The sequence below is a fragment of the Brachycentrus maculatus genome, unplaced genomic scaffold (genome assembly GCF_059751285.1).
Source record: "Brachycentrus maculatus isolate JH-2025_06_01 unplaced genomic scaffold, ASM5975128v1 h1tg000190l, whole genome shotgun sequence".
Taxonomy (NCBI): Eukaryota; Metazoa; Arthropoda; class Insecta; order Trichoptera; family Brachycentridae; genus Brachycentrus; species Brachycentrus maculatus.
In genome coordinates, this window is record NW_028280941.1 from 730,037 (window position 1) to 747,865 (window position 17,829).

Genomic DNA, 17,829 nt, shown 5'->3' on the forward strand with positions numbered 1-17,829 from the left:
GAACTTTTTACTGTGCAATAGATCTTTTTAGGTTGACTGTGTTTTCTTCATTTAAAAAATATTTAATATATTTAAAAAAAAAATCTTTATTTTAAATTCTTTTGCATTACATAACATAAATTGAAATACAAAAAATATTAATAAAATATAAAAATGAATACAAAAAAGATACTACAAAGGCATGGCCTGAGTGTGGGCAATAATTCAACAATACCCTTTCTTCAAAATGCAAAAAAAACACTTTTTTCCCTGTAGCGGGTAAATATTAAGTTAAAAATATGCCGCTTTTGCTAGGATTTTCTGGGCATTCGGAAAACATGCACAACTGAAAATTTGCGATTTTTTTTATATATGACGTTGTTGAAAGGAGTGAGCGATATGATGCATGTTTTTTTTTTCTACAATTAGATAAAATAACATATATGTACATGATCAATGATACCTTATCTGAATATGTCGCGTTGAAATGGAAACATAACCTCATTTTAGACAACGCGCGCTTCAGTTGAGGGATCATCAAACAATAATCAAAGTAAGAACATGAAGTCATTCCAGCGTTGCGTTCTCGTGTGCTGTAAGTGTACATATCTCAAAGATTTGCGACTATCAACTATACGATGATGACATGAAGAATGAAGGAGGAAGAAAATTACTGAAAAGTTAGAGACAACATGGATGATGGAGGGTGAGAACACAGAAAGCATGAACGAATTAAACAATACAAAAAACATTCAATTCATTACGTTGATTTTACACATTTTAATATTATATTACTGGCCATAGTGACAGAACACCACAATTAAATTAAAGTGTCAACTAAAATAATATATTATATCGCCTATTGAAAGCAATATCTCGTAAGCCAATCAATTTCTTAAATGTTTTTCGCAGATACTTTGTGGCACATTTTATAAAATAAAACTATAGCTTTATTTAAACCACTTTTTTTTTCTTTAATGTTTTTCGCAGATACTTTAAGGGAGTGTAATTAATTATGTTTTTAAAGTTTTACAATTTAATGAACCCTGATGATGACAAGGTTCTTTGTCGAAACCGGTAGGTTAAAGTGTACTAATAATAAAAAAAGTGGCTAAAACAAAGTATGTTTAATTTTATAAACTTTTATTTTTGGTACTTTTCTTCAACCGGCTTCGACAAGAATTTTGTCATTTTCGAGATGATAAGGTTCTTGTCGAAACCGGTTGAAGAAAAGTACCAAAAATAAAAGCTGTTAAAAATAATGATTTTATAAAGTTTTTCAATAAAAAATGTTTACATAGAAGGCATATAACTGCACAATACTTGAATTCCTGTAGCATATTTGTTAATATGATGAATGTAACTGATGTTTTATAAAAACAAAATTATTCCAAACATATGCAGTTTTTTTTATTACCCTGTATTATTTATCAAATGGCTTACGATATATGACTTTATTATGAGCGATATGTAATTTTTAAAATCCTTTGGGAGTTAAACAAAACATGGTAACAATTTAAACATTGGAGAATTTCCTACGATGGTATTTCAATAATTTACCTGCATGTCCTTAAAAAAATCTTTTCGATCTTTTGGATAAAATTTGCTATTTTTATTTGATTATTAAATATTTTATTTGTCGAGCTTTTACATATATCGCTCACTCCTTTCAAGAACGTCATAAATCAAAAATCGTCAATTTTCAGTTGTGCATGTTTTCGGAATGCCCAGAAAATGTACTATGTATATCCCAGCAAAAGCGGCATATTTTTTATTTAAAATTTATCCGCTACAGGGCAGAAAGTGTTGTTTTTGCATTCTAAAGAAAATGTATTGTTTAATTATTTTTTTAAAAATATACTAAATACTTTTCAAATGGAGAAAAAAACCTTCAGATTTTACCTAAAAAGATCTGTTGTACAGTAAAAAGTTCAATAAGTGGCTTGATATTTATTTTTAATACATTGGATTTTATTTTTGAACTTTAAAAACGTTCTCCTGAAAAATCATGTTTTTTGATTTATGACGTTCTTGAAAGGAGTGAGCGATATACGAAATGTTACTGACGCTTGAAAAAATGCGAACTACATTAAAATATAAATAGATCAAAACCTTCGTACGGATAATATCGATATCATTATTTTACGAGCATAAATTATACTTGAGGTATAAAACTAAGCAAAGGCTTAGGTATTTTGACGACTTGCATATTATGGTACATGTATCTTTATGTAAATAGTTTTCAAAATTGAATCATTTTTTTTCCTTTTGTGTTTAAAATGATGAATTATAGTTTTGGTTTACAAAACATATTTCAGGTAGGTAGGTTGTGAGGATAGACAGTTTCTTAAACGTTTGGTTATAATTTTAATTAATTGTATTAGATACCCGTTTCATTGTTGCAAACAGAACATATTGTTTTCATCAATTGAATTGGATTTGAAGTGTGATAATTTCAAATCCATTTTTAATTAAAGTTTAACTTGGTAACAAGCGAATCATTTAAAAGATAACGATCACAAATATAACAACAATAATGCAGATACTCTAACGTAGGTAACATGAAAATATAAATAATTATAAACCCATAATCAACAATATGACAATGACTAAAGCCTCCCCCTATTGTCTTTGTTCCCACTGATGAAAAATAAAAAAAATAAAAAAATAAAAATAAGAATCAGCTCCTACCCACTCTTCATCCTTTAACGTACATGCTTTACTTTTTCATCTTTTTCATCTTTTTTATTTTATTTTTTATTTAATTTTTGTTTTCTGTTAGTCAAGTATTTTGTATTTTTTGCATTTAATATTAACACTATTTATACTAGTTCTACTTCTTATAATATATATTGTATTCTTGCCAGTGCCCTTTACTATTACCTAAATTATATTGTATACCCACACACAGGCCATGCCTTTGTGGGATCTTTTTTAGTATTTATATTTTATGTATAAGTTGTATTTTATATTATGCTGTATAATGCAAAATAATTTAAAATAAATTTTTAAAAAATGTCCTAAGGACACAAGTCTAAAATTTAGACTTAGCTTCACATATCGCTCACTCCTTTCAAGAACGTCATAAATAAAAAAAAACGATTTTTCAGTAGAACGTTTTTACAGTTTAAAAATATAATACAATGTATTAAAAATAAATATCAAGCCACTTATTGAACTTTTTACTGTGCAACAAATCTTTTTAGGTAAAACCTGAAGGTTTTTTCTCCATTTGAAAATTATTAAGTATATTTAAAAAAATAATTAAACAATACCTTTTCTTCAAAATGCAAAAACAACACTTTTTTCCCTGTAGCGGGTAAATATTAAGTTAAAAATATGCCGCTTTTGCTGGGATATAGTACATTTTCTGGGCATTCTGAAAACATGCACAACTGAAAATTGGCGATTTTTGATTTATGACGTTTTTGAAAGGAGTGAGCGATATGGTGTTTGAAAATTATGCGAAATGCGTCGAAACACGTGTCACAATAGATTTGAAAATCATGCGTTCAGCATCATTTTCAAACACCGTATGTGAAGTTAAGTCTAAATATTACTTGGGATGTTGAAGGATGAAGAAAGGGTAAGGAGCTGTTTCTTTTTTAATCGTATTATTTAAGTATACGAGTATGTCCGCCCCATAGTATAGCTCATTTAGCTACCAAGATGGAGATCCTGAGATTCCCAGGGGGGTCAAAATAAATTTAAATGTTTTTTCTTTAACCTAATATTTTTTAAATATTACCCTGGACTGGTATCTATAGCGATTAAAGGACCTTTCTTTTATATAATTAATAAATTGCATCAAATGATGCAGTGCCCTATTCACCATCAGGTGATGATAAGGGTCAACAGTAGTATATAAGGACTACATAGTAATAATGAAAATATATAAAATTTAAGTGAAACGGCTTTTTAATATACGTATTTTTAAAACATTTTGATTCAATAAATTAAACATTTATTTACTAAAAATCGTAGAGTCGATATTTTATTCTTATTGTGAAATTGCGTTATTGAATATTAGAGGAATTAGTTTAAATTGATAACCATTTTCATGTTAATTCAATAAATTAAACATTTCTTTATTAAAAATCGTACAGTTTTATTCTTATTGTGAAATTGCGGTATTGAATATTAGAGGAACCAGTTTAAATTGATGATCATTTTCATGTTAATTCAATAAATTAAACATTTCTTTATTAAATATCGTACAGTCGATATTTTATTCTCATTGTGAAATTGCGTTATTGAATATTAGAGGAATCAGTTTAAATTGATGATCATTTTCATGTTAATTCAATAAATTAAACATTTCTTTATTTAAAATCGTACAGTAGATATTTTATTCTAATTGTGAAATTGCGTTATTGATTATTAGAGGAATCAGTTTAAATTGATGATCATTTTCATATTCCGATTGCGTTTAGTTGAAAACGGCAAAAGGGAATCATTACTTACGATAATGCATGGCAGTGCATTGTCCCGTGAAACACCGGGATTAATTTTCCCGGCGAGAACTAACAATACACAGTTCTCGGGCAGAAAATTGCAATATTCCGAGTACAGATGTTCCATTTAACGGTTTGGGGCATAAGCCACCCTCGGGGATATGAAGGCATTAAAGCAAAATTTGTCAATATAAATCTTAGGAAAGGCTTACCTCTCGCAGAACGTGCATGGGTAATAGGCTGAGAATATATGAGGGATAAAGATATAGCATTAAAGACGGGCCGTGCCTAGAATTTATGCTTCATTTAAAGGACTATTAATACGTAAATACGCGCGCGAAGGCGCTATATTAAAACATTAATATGATTCCGACGCCATTTACTTCCTAATATTGGCATACGCTTACTCAAATTAAATAACATTATCCTCCATATTTCATGTGCGAAATATGTTATGTGTGACTTTTTTGGTTTCTCCTAAAAACATCACGTTTTGTGGAACAAATCGCATTGTACCTACTTGTGGTATTATTGTACCTACTTAGGTTATTATTGTACCTACTTATGGTATTATTGTACCTACTTAGGTTATTATTGTACCTACTTATGGTATTATTGTACCTACTTAGGTTATTATTGTACCTACTTAGGTTATTATTGTACCTACTTATGGTATTATTGTACCTACTTAGGTTATTATTGTACCTACTTGTGGTATTATTGTACCTACTTAGGTTATTATTGTACCTACTTGTGGTATTATTGTACCTACTTAGGTTATTATTGTACCTACTTATGGTATTATTGTACCTACTTATGGTATTATTGTACCTACTTAGGTTATTATTGTACCTACTTATGGTATCCTTGTACCTAAAAATGGTATTATTGTACCTACTTATAGAATTATTGTACCTACTTATCGCGGAGTATCGGTACGTACTTTTTAATAAATTAAAAATACTCACAAGTAAATAAACGTGTTTTTATTATATTACGTTTTGTACTGACATTTCTAGGTTAAACAGCATTTTAATATATATATTTCGATAAAACAATATTACATAGTTTTTTCATCTTTTTTATTTCATTTGACCAGTGACCTTGTTTCGTCGTTACCGACGTCATCAGACCAGTATAATTATGTCAGTAATAACGAAACCCGGTCACTTGTCAAATAAATAAAAGTGGAAAAAGCTATACAGCTGATGCTGAATTATGAACAATGTACTCCCACCAAGAAATGTCAGTACAAAACTTAAAAGTAAGGATTTTTTCTGTAAAAAAACTATAGAGCTGTTTTATGATATTAACAATTTTACTAGTGTGTGTTTAAGGAGCGTTAGATCTTTATCTAGTATAACTAAATAGTTATTAAAATCGTAGTTAAAGAATATTCTTCAAAATGTTGTTACAAAAAATGATTTCATGTGTATACCGACATCATCAGACTGATGGATGTCGTTAACGACGATACTTGGTCATTTGCCAATTAAAATAAAAGTGGAAAATACTTTTTAGTTTGTTGCTTTATTACATAAACAAACTTTGTAAAATGATATTTTTAACGATAGTTTTTTTTAAATTTTAGAAGCTATATTTGCTTGTAATCTGGTCAGCCAAAATCTGAATAATTAATGTCGAATTCACGAATTTCATTTCCATAGAGCGACCAAAGATGAATCTTATAAAAAGGGTCAGCTTAAATATTTCCCTTCTGCAAAATTCTTTACATCTGGCGAAATGTCTTCTCCGACAAAAGATGTAAAAAGCGTACGTTTCTAAAGTGAATGCGAACCGGACATCTTTGTGAAGCAGGATTGTAGGAAAGGAATTAGGGATAGGAAGGATAGAGGCGGTTTGGCGTAGCAAGGGAGTGGTAGGGAGTGGAAGGGAGTGGGAGGGAGGGTGGAGAAATGGGACAAAAAAGTTAAGCCAAAAACGGTGAATGGAAGCGATTTGTCGCATGTCTGAGCTGCTTGTAACACTGCAAGGAATAAGTAATATGGAAATGAAAACGAATATAATCTCCCTAGTTTATAATTTTGTCCGCCTCCGTAGTGCACGCTCAGCACGGTCAGCACGCTCGGCTACCATTCTGGAGGTCCCGGGATCGATTCCTAGGGGGGTCAAATAAATATAAGTGATTTTTATCACTCTAATATTTATTCAATATTACCCTGGACTGGCACCTAAAGCGGAGGGCTGATCACCTTTCCTTCGTGTGTTAACGATCAAGATAACACTGTGTTTATATAATGCAGTGCCCTATGCACCATTGGGGTGCGGATAAGGGTTTGAATTGAAGTTTATAATCTAATAAAACTACGGTTTTTATTTATCATAAATTTTAAAACGTTGTTTTCATTCGCTCGAAAACTAGTGATGATTTCTTGAATGTTTTTTTAAATGTTTTTGATTTAAAATAAACCCTGATGATGACACGGTATTGTCAAAACCGGTAGGTTAAATTGTATTAATAAAAAAGTGGTGAAAACAAAAACATTAGTTAAGACATTTCTTTGTGGAACTGCATTTTATTTATTGTAATAAAATAAATATGTATATAGTTTTTTTCCACTTTTATTTTATTTGACCAGTGACCATTATAATACTGCAAGGAATAAGTAATATTGAAACGAAAACGAATATAAAGTAACTGGTTAAATAAAGCTACGATTTATAGTTAAAACAATTTTTAAAACGTTGGTCTCATTCGCACGAAAACTAATGATTTTAATCACTAATATTATTAGATTTATTTTTAAATTTGGGATTTAATTTTTGATGATTGTGTACAAATAATATTATAAAATGGAAACACTATTTAGTTCTTATTTATTATACTGATAATTTAGCTAATATGCGAAGAAAATCAGGGATTCGAATGACGTGTAATATATATTTTATAAGTATCTTTTATTTGATATAATTTCGTAAAATTGACGATAAAGTATCTGCCAAACAAGTCTAGTATCTATAATATCATAATCCTATGAATAATACATGTAATATACACTTCATGCAACAACTGTAGGGAATCTAAAACATCTAACATCGATTAAAAAAGGGACAAATAACCGAGAGATAAAAACGTAGAACAAGAAAAGAATAAGGAAAACACAAAAGTGTGAGAAATAATTAATATGACTTTCAGGCAGTTAATAATGAAATAATAAACTATTCACAACTATATTGTGCAGGACACTTGTTGGTGCGTTTGTTATAAATAAAATAAAATAACATTTAAAAATTGATATACATAAATAGATTATTTACCGTTTTGCTGCTAGATCTGTGATTTGATAAGGATGGGTTTCTTGGGGGATATTTATGGTAGCAATGAAAGATATTTCTCAAATTAAAACAATTTTTAAAATTGGTTTAATCGAATTTACAAATGAAAATCCTCTTAAGTAACAATCACTCGAATGATTATTGATTGACATTAATAAAAATACATGTTTTGGTATTTAAAAGGTATGTAGCTTGTGTGTGTTGATCTACAGTAAAATTATACAAATATAAAAAGCACGCACACACATCGTAATATTTAGACATTAAAAGTAGGTACTATTATATTGTTCCATACACTAAATTAAATTGACTACGAATTTAATATTTTTTAAATGCAGGTAATATAATAATTCATATTGTGAGAGAAAATCAAAATACGATTTGCGAAATAATTATATTGAAATTAAGTTTTGAAACGGATAAACACATATGAAAACTTTATTGTTAAACTTATAGGTTAAACAATGACTGTATACTGATTTTACCTTTAAATTCAGTTAAATTTCAGAAATGACGAAGTACATTTACAAGATTTTTTTAAAAGATAAAACTACCATTATTAAAATCAGAAGTGAATAATAAATACATACGTGAATGACTGATTTTTATGTATTTAAAAATGTAAAATTGGACAGGTTTAATTAATTATTTAGATCAGTTTATAATATTTAAATACGCGAATGAAAATTTTAATTTATAAAATGTACTCTAAGCATTTAAATGGTATATATTTTTAAAATGTTCCTCAAATTATACAGAAGGTTAAAAAACTGGAATGTATAAACTTAATTTGACCTCCAATTCCTATTAGTATTAGGAAATATATTTCATCCGCACGCTACCCGGAGAACATACACTTTAAGGAGTGACGTACTCGTAATTGTCAAAGGCGAATATGTGAGAGAAAATTAGGTCAAGTAGTTAAGAATGAATGGTTTCCAGTCAGGATGCAGTGAGACCTCATCACGTACTGCATGATATATGTGGTCGGATATCTCCGGAGATTACAGTGCCGTAATATATTATTACATCGTGAATGTATGATGTCTACATACAGGAGTGCATTCGGGAATAGCTATGCCGGCTGACCCGGCTACGGATGTATTGATATTGAGATCAAGATGATTCTAGACACATGCGAGTAATTGCACGATTGTATGAAAATTTACATACTCGCAGAGATGCATGCTTTACTTGGCATTCAATGAGATAAATTACTCGTGTATGTTGAACTATGTAACCATACCACTTCTATTCAGATGGTAAAACAAATTACACAATACAAAAGCTTTATTGTGGTACATAAAATAAATATTACGAGTCAGAATTTTTACACTTATCAATTGATTCTCTATGAATTAAAGATTCATCAAAGATTTCTTGAATGTTTTTTGCAGATACTTTGTGGCACATTTTATAAAACTTTATAAAATAAAAGTAAAACGTTGTTCTAAACTACTTTTTTGGTACTTTTCTGCAACCGATTTTGACAAGAACCTTGATATCTTCAGAAATGTATATGTACGAGTATATGTACTCTAATACTCTAGTACATTTACATTTCTTAAAAATGACAAGGTTCTTGTCAAAACCAGTTGGAGAAAAGTACCAAAAATAAACATGGTAAAAAACAACGTTTTAGTTTTTTTTCATAAAAGTTTTTCATCAAAGAGTTTATGTACTTTGTCTATCGAAGTGACTTTTGTCACATAAATAAAATGTTTTTAGTTTTCAGTACTTTCATTAAAAATATAACGATAAAAAAAACAATGAAAAAAGTTTATTTTGCATCATAATGGCTTAAATAACGCATTGTTTGATATATTTAAAGAAGTTTAAAGAAAACAAAAATACAGACAATAATAAAGACTGTGAGTCCATTAAAATCCAAGGACTCTATTATTTTTAAAGACGAATAAATAAATACATATTTCAAAAATAATAAACTTCTTAACGAGCCTGTATATAATTTACAAAGCACCATATACACAATTAAAGATAGTTATTGTTCTGAAGAAACACTCTAAAAAATCAACATAGTTATTTATTTTTTACAACCCTTAAAACTAATATTACAATCGACAAATTTAAGATAATTTGACACGATCAATACTTATGTAAGTTTTACTAATTGGTATTACATTATGTAAAGTTACTTGGGGTATAATTGGGTATTCTTTTGGTACTCTAAATAAGCTGATTTTTGTCAAATAAAAAATTAGTATACGAACGCCCTGTTTATATATTTCAATTTTGTGTTAACATTGAGCATTTTTATTGGAGGCTTTTCTATGATGAAATAATTTCACTAAAATCTAAAAATTGTTCGGAAATATTATTAAAAGCTTATAACACTTATTATTTACAAATGGAAATTAGTTCTAAATTTAATTACACACATATAAGTTCGTTTTTCGTATATAATACATTATTTGTCTGATATTTGGTATAGAATTCTGATAAAAATGATAAATTTAGAGGTTTTTTTAATGAAGGATTAAAAAACATATATTTTTAATAAAATCGGTGGAGACATATTTTTTATCGCTATAACGACACTGCCTGGAGGGTAATGGTTAAAAAAGTGTTTTGATATGTTCTCATAAGTAATTTTACTAGCATTTTTTGGTGTTTATTAAATGTTCGAATTACCTGGTTTTAATTTGATATAATATTGTGTTCATAAAATAGATAATTTTACAAAAACGACATCCTTTTTAACATTAAAATATAATCGGGAATTGTGGAAAATTCCATAAATCAAAGATTTTTTTGTGATTATCATTTAATGATCGATTTTTTTTTGTTAGTTATTTGTTTGAGTTTAGTTATTTATTCAAAAAAGTATGAGGACAGAATTTTCAATACTTTTTAAAGATGTCCAATCTATGTACGTATATGCAAACATTCATATATACTATTATACGTAAAGTGTCAATAACAACGATTGATGAATATTGCATGTCTTTATAAGGTAATAAAATTTTATAAATATAAAACTTTAAAAATACAAAAAAAAAATTAAAAGGCGTTATAAACACACTAAGGACGGGAAAGGTATTTCTACCTGTTCGGTCGATTAGTGCTTAAGGACGGGAATGGTATTTTTACTCTCTGCGCCGGCCTCATTGCAAAGGCAGAAAAGAAGGAATTATACATATTTTTGTCTTTTTATATGAATATTATAAACCAATCTCTTTAGTAAAGTCTTGACTGTATGAAAATAATGATCAAATCCTGTCACCAGCGGTCCGTAGACGCAAAAATTACCCGTCATTAGTGTGTTAAGATAAAACTGGAAAATATTTTTAAAAGGAAAAAGCATATTAAAAAAAAGATTATTTGAATAAAGATGATTGGCCATATTTCTGGGTTTGTGTTTGTTGTACGAAATCAATAAATATTTTGAAATTCGCAGAATTTAAAAGTTGGTATTTAATTATACATTTATAACGATGATTGTATTTTTAAACCATAATTAAGGTTTTGTAAGTTGTTTTAAGGGTAAGTTCGGGTCAAATAATAAAATTTTGTATTCAATGCATGAGACATGACACAAAGTAGGGATGGGGTGGAATGTATTATGAGAGTGATGTAGTATTTGTATATATACATATGTATATATGAATAGTCATGTATTGTTTAATATGGAGGGCTGGTCCACTGGAGAGATGCAGGTTCTATCGGTGTTTGGAAGCCAGCACGGAGGCTCTCGCGGCTTCCGCCTGTAGTTCTTCCATTTGACAGAATATAACGTACCTGTGGGGATCCCCATAATATTATAATACAAATACATCAATAATAATTAAATAATATGACAAAATACATCTTACAATATATAATATAATATACCTACAATGAAAATAGAAAATAATTATTTACACACACCTTATACATACTAAGGAACTAAATTTGAAATGGTTTTATAGCTTTTTGAGGTAATTCGACAAGCTTATATGATATATATATATATATATATATATATATATATATATATATATATATATATATATATATATATATATATATATATATATATATATACATATATATATGTAATAAAATAACTAGGTACCTACCTATACATTTTATTAAGTACTTACAAATAGTACCTACACAAAACAGTTCCAGCTCAGAATAAAACAAAAGACTTCCGATAATATTATTAACTGTCAGAATCAGATAGATAGATAGATAGATAGATATAAAAATTATTATAAAGATAAATTAAGAATAAACTTTAATTACAAAGCAACACATTGTTTATTTTATTATTATACACCCACTTTACATATTATTTACACTTAATTTTCAAAAGGAAAATATTACCACGTTATAAAACGACAATTTTGTTAATATGGAAATGGATTATGAAACATTAGATGTATTAAAACAATTACTACAATATGTTCGGAGTGAGAGAGAAAAATTAGAAGATGATCAAAGAAAACGATTAAAAGATAATCAAAGAAGACGTGGAAATCTAAGAACTAGTGATAAAATTAAAGATAAAAGTCCATGTAAGATTTGTGAAAATTTAAATAAGGGAACTCGATATCACTCTGAAGCAACGTGCTGGTTTAAAACAAAGGAGGATGATAAGATTAATAATAAAAATGAAGATTTACAAATTACACAGAAACAGTGCTTGAAGAATGAAAATAAAAATAATGTGGAAAAAATTTCTACAAAATATAAAATAAAATATACTCCAGGAAAGAAGAATTTCGAAGCAGATTGTATGATCAGGAATCCAGTATTAGAATCGAAGGAAAATGCAAATGAACAATTAAAAGTTGTAAATTTGGTTAAATTAGAAGATATTTCAAAATATCAGAATAAAAATGAAGACATACAAATAACACAGAAACAGTGCTTGAAAAATGAAAATAAAAATAAAGTAGAAAAAACTTCTACGAAAGATAAAATAAAATATACTCCAGGAAAGAAGAATTTAGAAGTAGATTGTCTAAGCAGGAATCCAGTTTTAGAATCGAATAAAAATGCAGATGAACAATTAAAAGTTGTACATTTGGTTATATTAGAAGATACTTTAAGAGATCTGAATAAAAATGAAGGAATTCAAAAGAAAAAAACAAACGGATTGAGAAAAACTGTGTCTACTTTAAAAGGGTCAAGAAGAAAAAAAAATACAAAAAAAAAGAAAGAAAAAAAAGAACGGAAAAAAGAAAAAAAAAAGAAAGAAAAAAAAACAAGAAAGAAAAAAAAGAAAGAAAAAAAAGAAGGAAAAAAGAGGAAAAAAAAAAAAAAACTTTATCATATCACTAAACTTATACAAGTCCATTCACTACAAGAAGATGATCCGGAGGACGAGTGAAAATTTTACTATGAATTTTCATCCCCAAGGGGGGAGATGTAATAAAATAACTAGGTACCTACCTATACATTTTATTAAGTACTTACAAATAGTACCTACACAAAACAGTTCCAGCTCAGAATAAAACAAAAGACTTCCGATAATATTATTAACTGTCAGAATCAGATAGATAGATAGATAGATAGATATAAAAATTATTATAAAGATAAATTAAGAATAAACTTTAATTACAAAGCAACACATTGTTTATTTTATTATTATACACCCACTTTACATATTATTTACACTTAATTTTCAAAAGGAAAATATTACCACGTTATATATATATATATATACACACATATATACATAAAAAATATATAAATATACATTTATTAAATTTTACTTCACGTCCGCTTTAGAAAATATTCCCATTGTGATTCTATTGTCTTCTTTTTCTCTCTTTACAATAAAGAAATAAAAAATAACAATAATTTTTGTTTAATATAAATAAAAGACAGTAGAAATTTCACTTCATTCAACAAAAGTGTAATACCACTTAAAATCAGTCATAAACCTGATTAAAGTGGTATTACACAAAGTGAACGATGAATGATAAGGAGAGTGTTATGTATGTCTATTAGCAAACCACAAAGTTAACAATGCTTTAAAATTCAAAATATAAAATATTATCATAATCTATGTAAATTGAATAAGATCTTTAAAAATTACTGGATTAAAATTAGCATAATAAACTAATAGCAATTAAATTATATTTAACAACTTGTAGAAAAGTTTCTGTCTATATATTCTCCAGTTTTCCGAGCACCAGTTTATGAGCTTTTAATTATTCATCTATCCAATGAAGTTTTAGCGTCCATGAATAACTCATAGACCCCCAAGTGATTTTACCGAGAACTGAATAGGTACTTCCCTAAAGAATAAAAGGATTTCAAACTAAGAATTTTCCAGGAATAGGGAAAGAAATTGGTTTTTAAAAGAAAATTTTTCTTGGAGACGAGAAAAAATATCAATTTCTTTAGGTTTTTTTATTTGTTACTGGCTGTACCCGGCCACGCTGTGGTCCAATCTGGTCAAATGGAAAAGAAAAAAAAAAGAATTCACACATTTCAGATATGATTTATTTCATAATGCTTGTGGGAATAAAATATTTTAGCAGATGACAAGGAGCACTCTAAACACCGTAAGCATTGTTAAGTATTGCAAAATTAAATATTTGTTAAATTCAAAAGATGGCGCTGCCATTGCGATCAAACTAGCTGCAAAAACATGTTTTTACCTGTCACAAATAAAATAAAAACACCTACAGATATTCTGTTATACAAATGCAACCTTGTGTGACAATTTCAGAACAATAGGTGAATAACTTTAGGAGGTTTAAGATTTTGAATAAACGAAAGATGTCAAAAAATAATATGAAAATAACTCCTGTAATTGGAGATAATCCAGATTTTGTGAACTAGTATTTGAACACACTTAAAATGTTGTAAACAATATTAAGATTAAATTTGGATTTTGAGTTTATTTTTAGCCAGTCTGATTAGTTTCAAAGTTGTCGCTTCGATTCTTTGGAAAGGGACCCTTACAAAATTATCAAAGGGGAAAATAGCGTAATTTATATGAATATTTAGTTTTGCGAGATACTTTGTAGCTACTTAAAGTTGGAAACTAGACGCCTCCGGAGAATTTAGTTAAAGGATTAAAATATAAATAAGAAGTTTGAAAAGTAATATAATTTAATATTAATGTACAACGTTTTGAGTGTGCCCAAATACTTGTTCACAAATCCGGATTATCTACAATAAGAAGTTATTTTTTTTACATTTTCGGCATCTCTAAATTGATGAAGACGAATATGGAAGCCTGGGCATATACAGGGCTTAGCATTTACCGTCATAAGCTTGGTTATGTGATTACACAGGTGTTACTTTCATATAACTTTATATAATTTAATTGAAATTTCATATAACTTTTTCGGATAACTTTACACACGTGTAACATTCATCCCATGACTGGCAACCACACTACTTGTTTTGGGAAACCTAGATTTATTAATCAAACTCGTGACTCAGTACATATGAGTTCACAACAGCCATCTATGTTGGAATAGGGAAAGCTTTTATTAAGCAAGGACACTTTCTATTTGTACGCAAGGTCCAAATTCTGTAAGAATATATTGTACATACTTGAGACCGCCTAAAAATATGATTTTCAATTTTTATATAGCTTATAATTTGACGAAGTATTTATTTGCAACATGTTGAGTGTGTCCAAACACTTGTTTGAGTAGTGTGGTTGTCAATCATGGGTAGAATTAGTAAATGTTCTTCTTCTTCAAACCCTTATCCGCACCCAATGGTGCATAGGGCACTGCATCATATGAACTCAGTGTTATCTTGATCGTTAACGCATGAAGGAAAGGTGATCAGCCCTCCGCTTCAGGCACCAGTCCAGGGTAATATTGGATTATTTACACTAGAGTGAAAAAAATCACTTATATTTATTTTACCCCCCGCTGGGAATGGAACCCGGGACCTCCAGTACGGTAGCCGAGCGTGCTGACCATTATACTACGGAGGTGAAAATACTTGTATAATACTACTTAATGAGTTTTATACCATTACACACGACTAGTTTCGGTAACTAACAGACGTTTTCATCTACAGGTGAAAAGTAAAACTAGCGTAAAAGTACTGGGAATGGAACCAGAGATCTCCAGAAAGGGAGCCGAGTTCGCCTCCGTAGTGTAATTAATGGTGAATATTACACGTTTGTAAAGTGATCACTTAACCAAGCCTATGACGGTCGTAACCTGTATAAATGCCCAGACATCTAAATTCTTCTTCATCTTTGTTTAGATGTCAAAAATGTAATTTAATATTGATCGGGAGAAGTTCCGATACCAGGAGCTCAGAAAATGTGTGGAGGCACACGATCGGAAACTAGGCAGACGGGTGGAACTAAAAAACCGCGCGGCATATTCAGCCTTGGCGTCGCAATAGGGTAAATATTTCATGTTCGGGAGTCTGAGCACGTTTGAAGCGATGTTGACTATTACTTATTAGAAAGATCCGTGATCTAAACGCGAATTTGGAAAGGTCCGTGAAGACTGAGATAAATGCTGTGAGGGCGATTCAAATTAAGGCCGAGGGTCCAGATAAATTATTCAAAGTCGAAATAGAATCTAAAAAAAGCAACGCGTTATAAGATTTGGTGTTATAAGATTTATTTATTTTTATTTAAATAATGTAAAAAAATACAAAAATGTGCCTTCACTGAATTTTTCCGTGCCGAAGGCATATTTTACAATATTTATTTTTAAAAAAATATATGAAAGATGTTATCAAATTACACTCCAGTGATTTAACACTGTAATATTTATTTAATATTATCCTGGACTGGTCCCCGAAACGCAAGAGTAATCATTTTACCTCCAGAAAAGTGAGGATCAAGATAACACTGCGTCAATGCGATGCAGTGCCCTATGCACCATTGGGTTTGGATAAGGGTTAGAAGAAGCAGAATCAAATACGAAATGGCTTCAAATTTAATCAATTATTTTTTTATTTACAACGTTTTCAGTATGTTCAAATCCTTGTTCACAATTTTGGGTTCTTGACTTCAAAAATCATTTTACATTTAAACATCTTAATATAGATGAAGAAGAATACGATAGTCAGGGTATAAACAGGATTCAATTAATTTACCTGTAAATACACAGACAGACATATTCTTCGTCAGGAGCAGAGGAAGACCAAAAAAAACTTGGCACGATCAGGTATGCCAAATACTTGAAAGCGGTCAGGTTAGGAGTCGAAACAATCGGCGGGTATGTATGAGGAGATGCATGAACGTGGAAGAGGCGAAACATGTTTGCAAAGAGAGAGTAGTGTGGCATTCTATTCTCTCTGCCTACCCCTGCGGGGAAGCGGCGTGATGGTTAGTTAGATAACTATTCATAAGAATTAAAATTATTAAATAAAATTGAAAAGAACTTAGACACTCCCAAAATGTTGTGAATTAAACATATCGACTAGTAGTCGACTAGCATCTCGGCTGTCCGAATTCAAAACATAGTAAGGGACATTTTTTTTGTAGTACGTTTTTTTTGCATTTTTGGATTAAGTAGAATCTACTTAGTCCAAAAATACAAAAAAACGTATAACAAAAAAAATGTCCCTTACTGTGTTTTGAGTTTGGACAGCCGATCTAGTGATGCACAACGGCGTTGATGAGCTCTGTTTACTGAGTTTAGTGTGGCGTCTGACACAATTTTGATAATGATAAGACCCATTAATTGGGTAATATCACAAGCATGGTAGGTTTCGGGATCACATTGTACGGGTTAATTGGTTAACGTTCGCATCATGCTAGGCTAGACAAGATGAATGGCTCTAGAGTGTGAGGAATTAGTATAGTTAATATTAACGCCGTGTTATTATTTGATCATGTGTTAATCAAAGCTCACGGTACAGAATAAAGCAGCTTGCTTATTATAACATTAAAATAGAGTTGAAGTGCTTTGAGCGAAGATAGGTCTTATATTTTATACAGTGATGGGATTCTAAATTTTCAAGAACCGGTTCGCCCTTTACGTACTGCCCCTTATCCCCTACCTATAAATAGTTTTTATATTTATTAATTTATTTGTTTTTTATTCTGCACATAAACAGAACGTGTTTTTGCCTAGAATTTTCACTCATGAATTACATGAAGTTATAGTAATTTTAAACATAAAGAGTAAATCCACTCACGAGTAGG

The 17,829-nt window shown here is 29.5% G+C and overlaps 1 protein-coding gene across 4 annotated transcripts in view; it reads right to left on the reverse strand.

Moving 5' to 3' along the window:
- The window catches only part of Liprin-gamma (liprin protein kazrin), a 320,428-nt gene that overhangs the window by 7,276 nt on the left and 295,323 nt on the right, over positions 1-17,829 (reverse strand). The window contains exon 16 of one of the 4 annotated variants that reach the window (XM_088262845.1): positions 11,164-11,489. The exons of the other annotated variants lie outside the window; for them this stretch is intronic. Within the exon in view, the coding sequence (XP_088118971.1) occupies positions 11,411-11,489 (79 nt within the window). The 3' untranslated portion in view covers positions 11,164-11,410. Of the gene's footprint in view, positions 1-11,163; positions 11,490-17,829 lie in introns of those variants that run through there. 4 annotated transcript variants of the gene reach the window in all.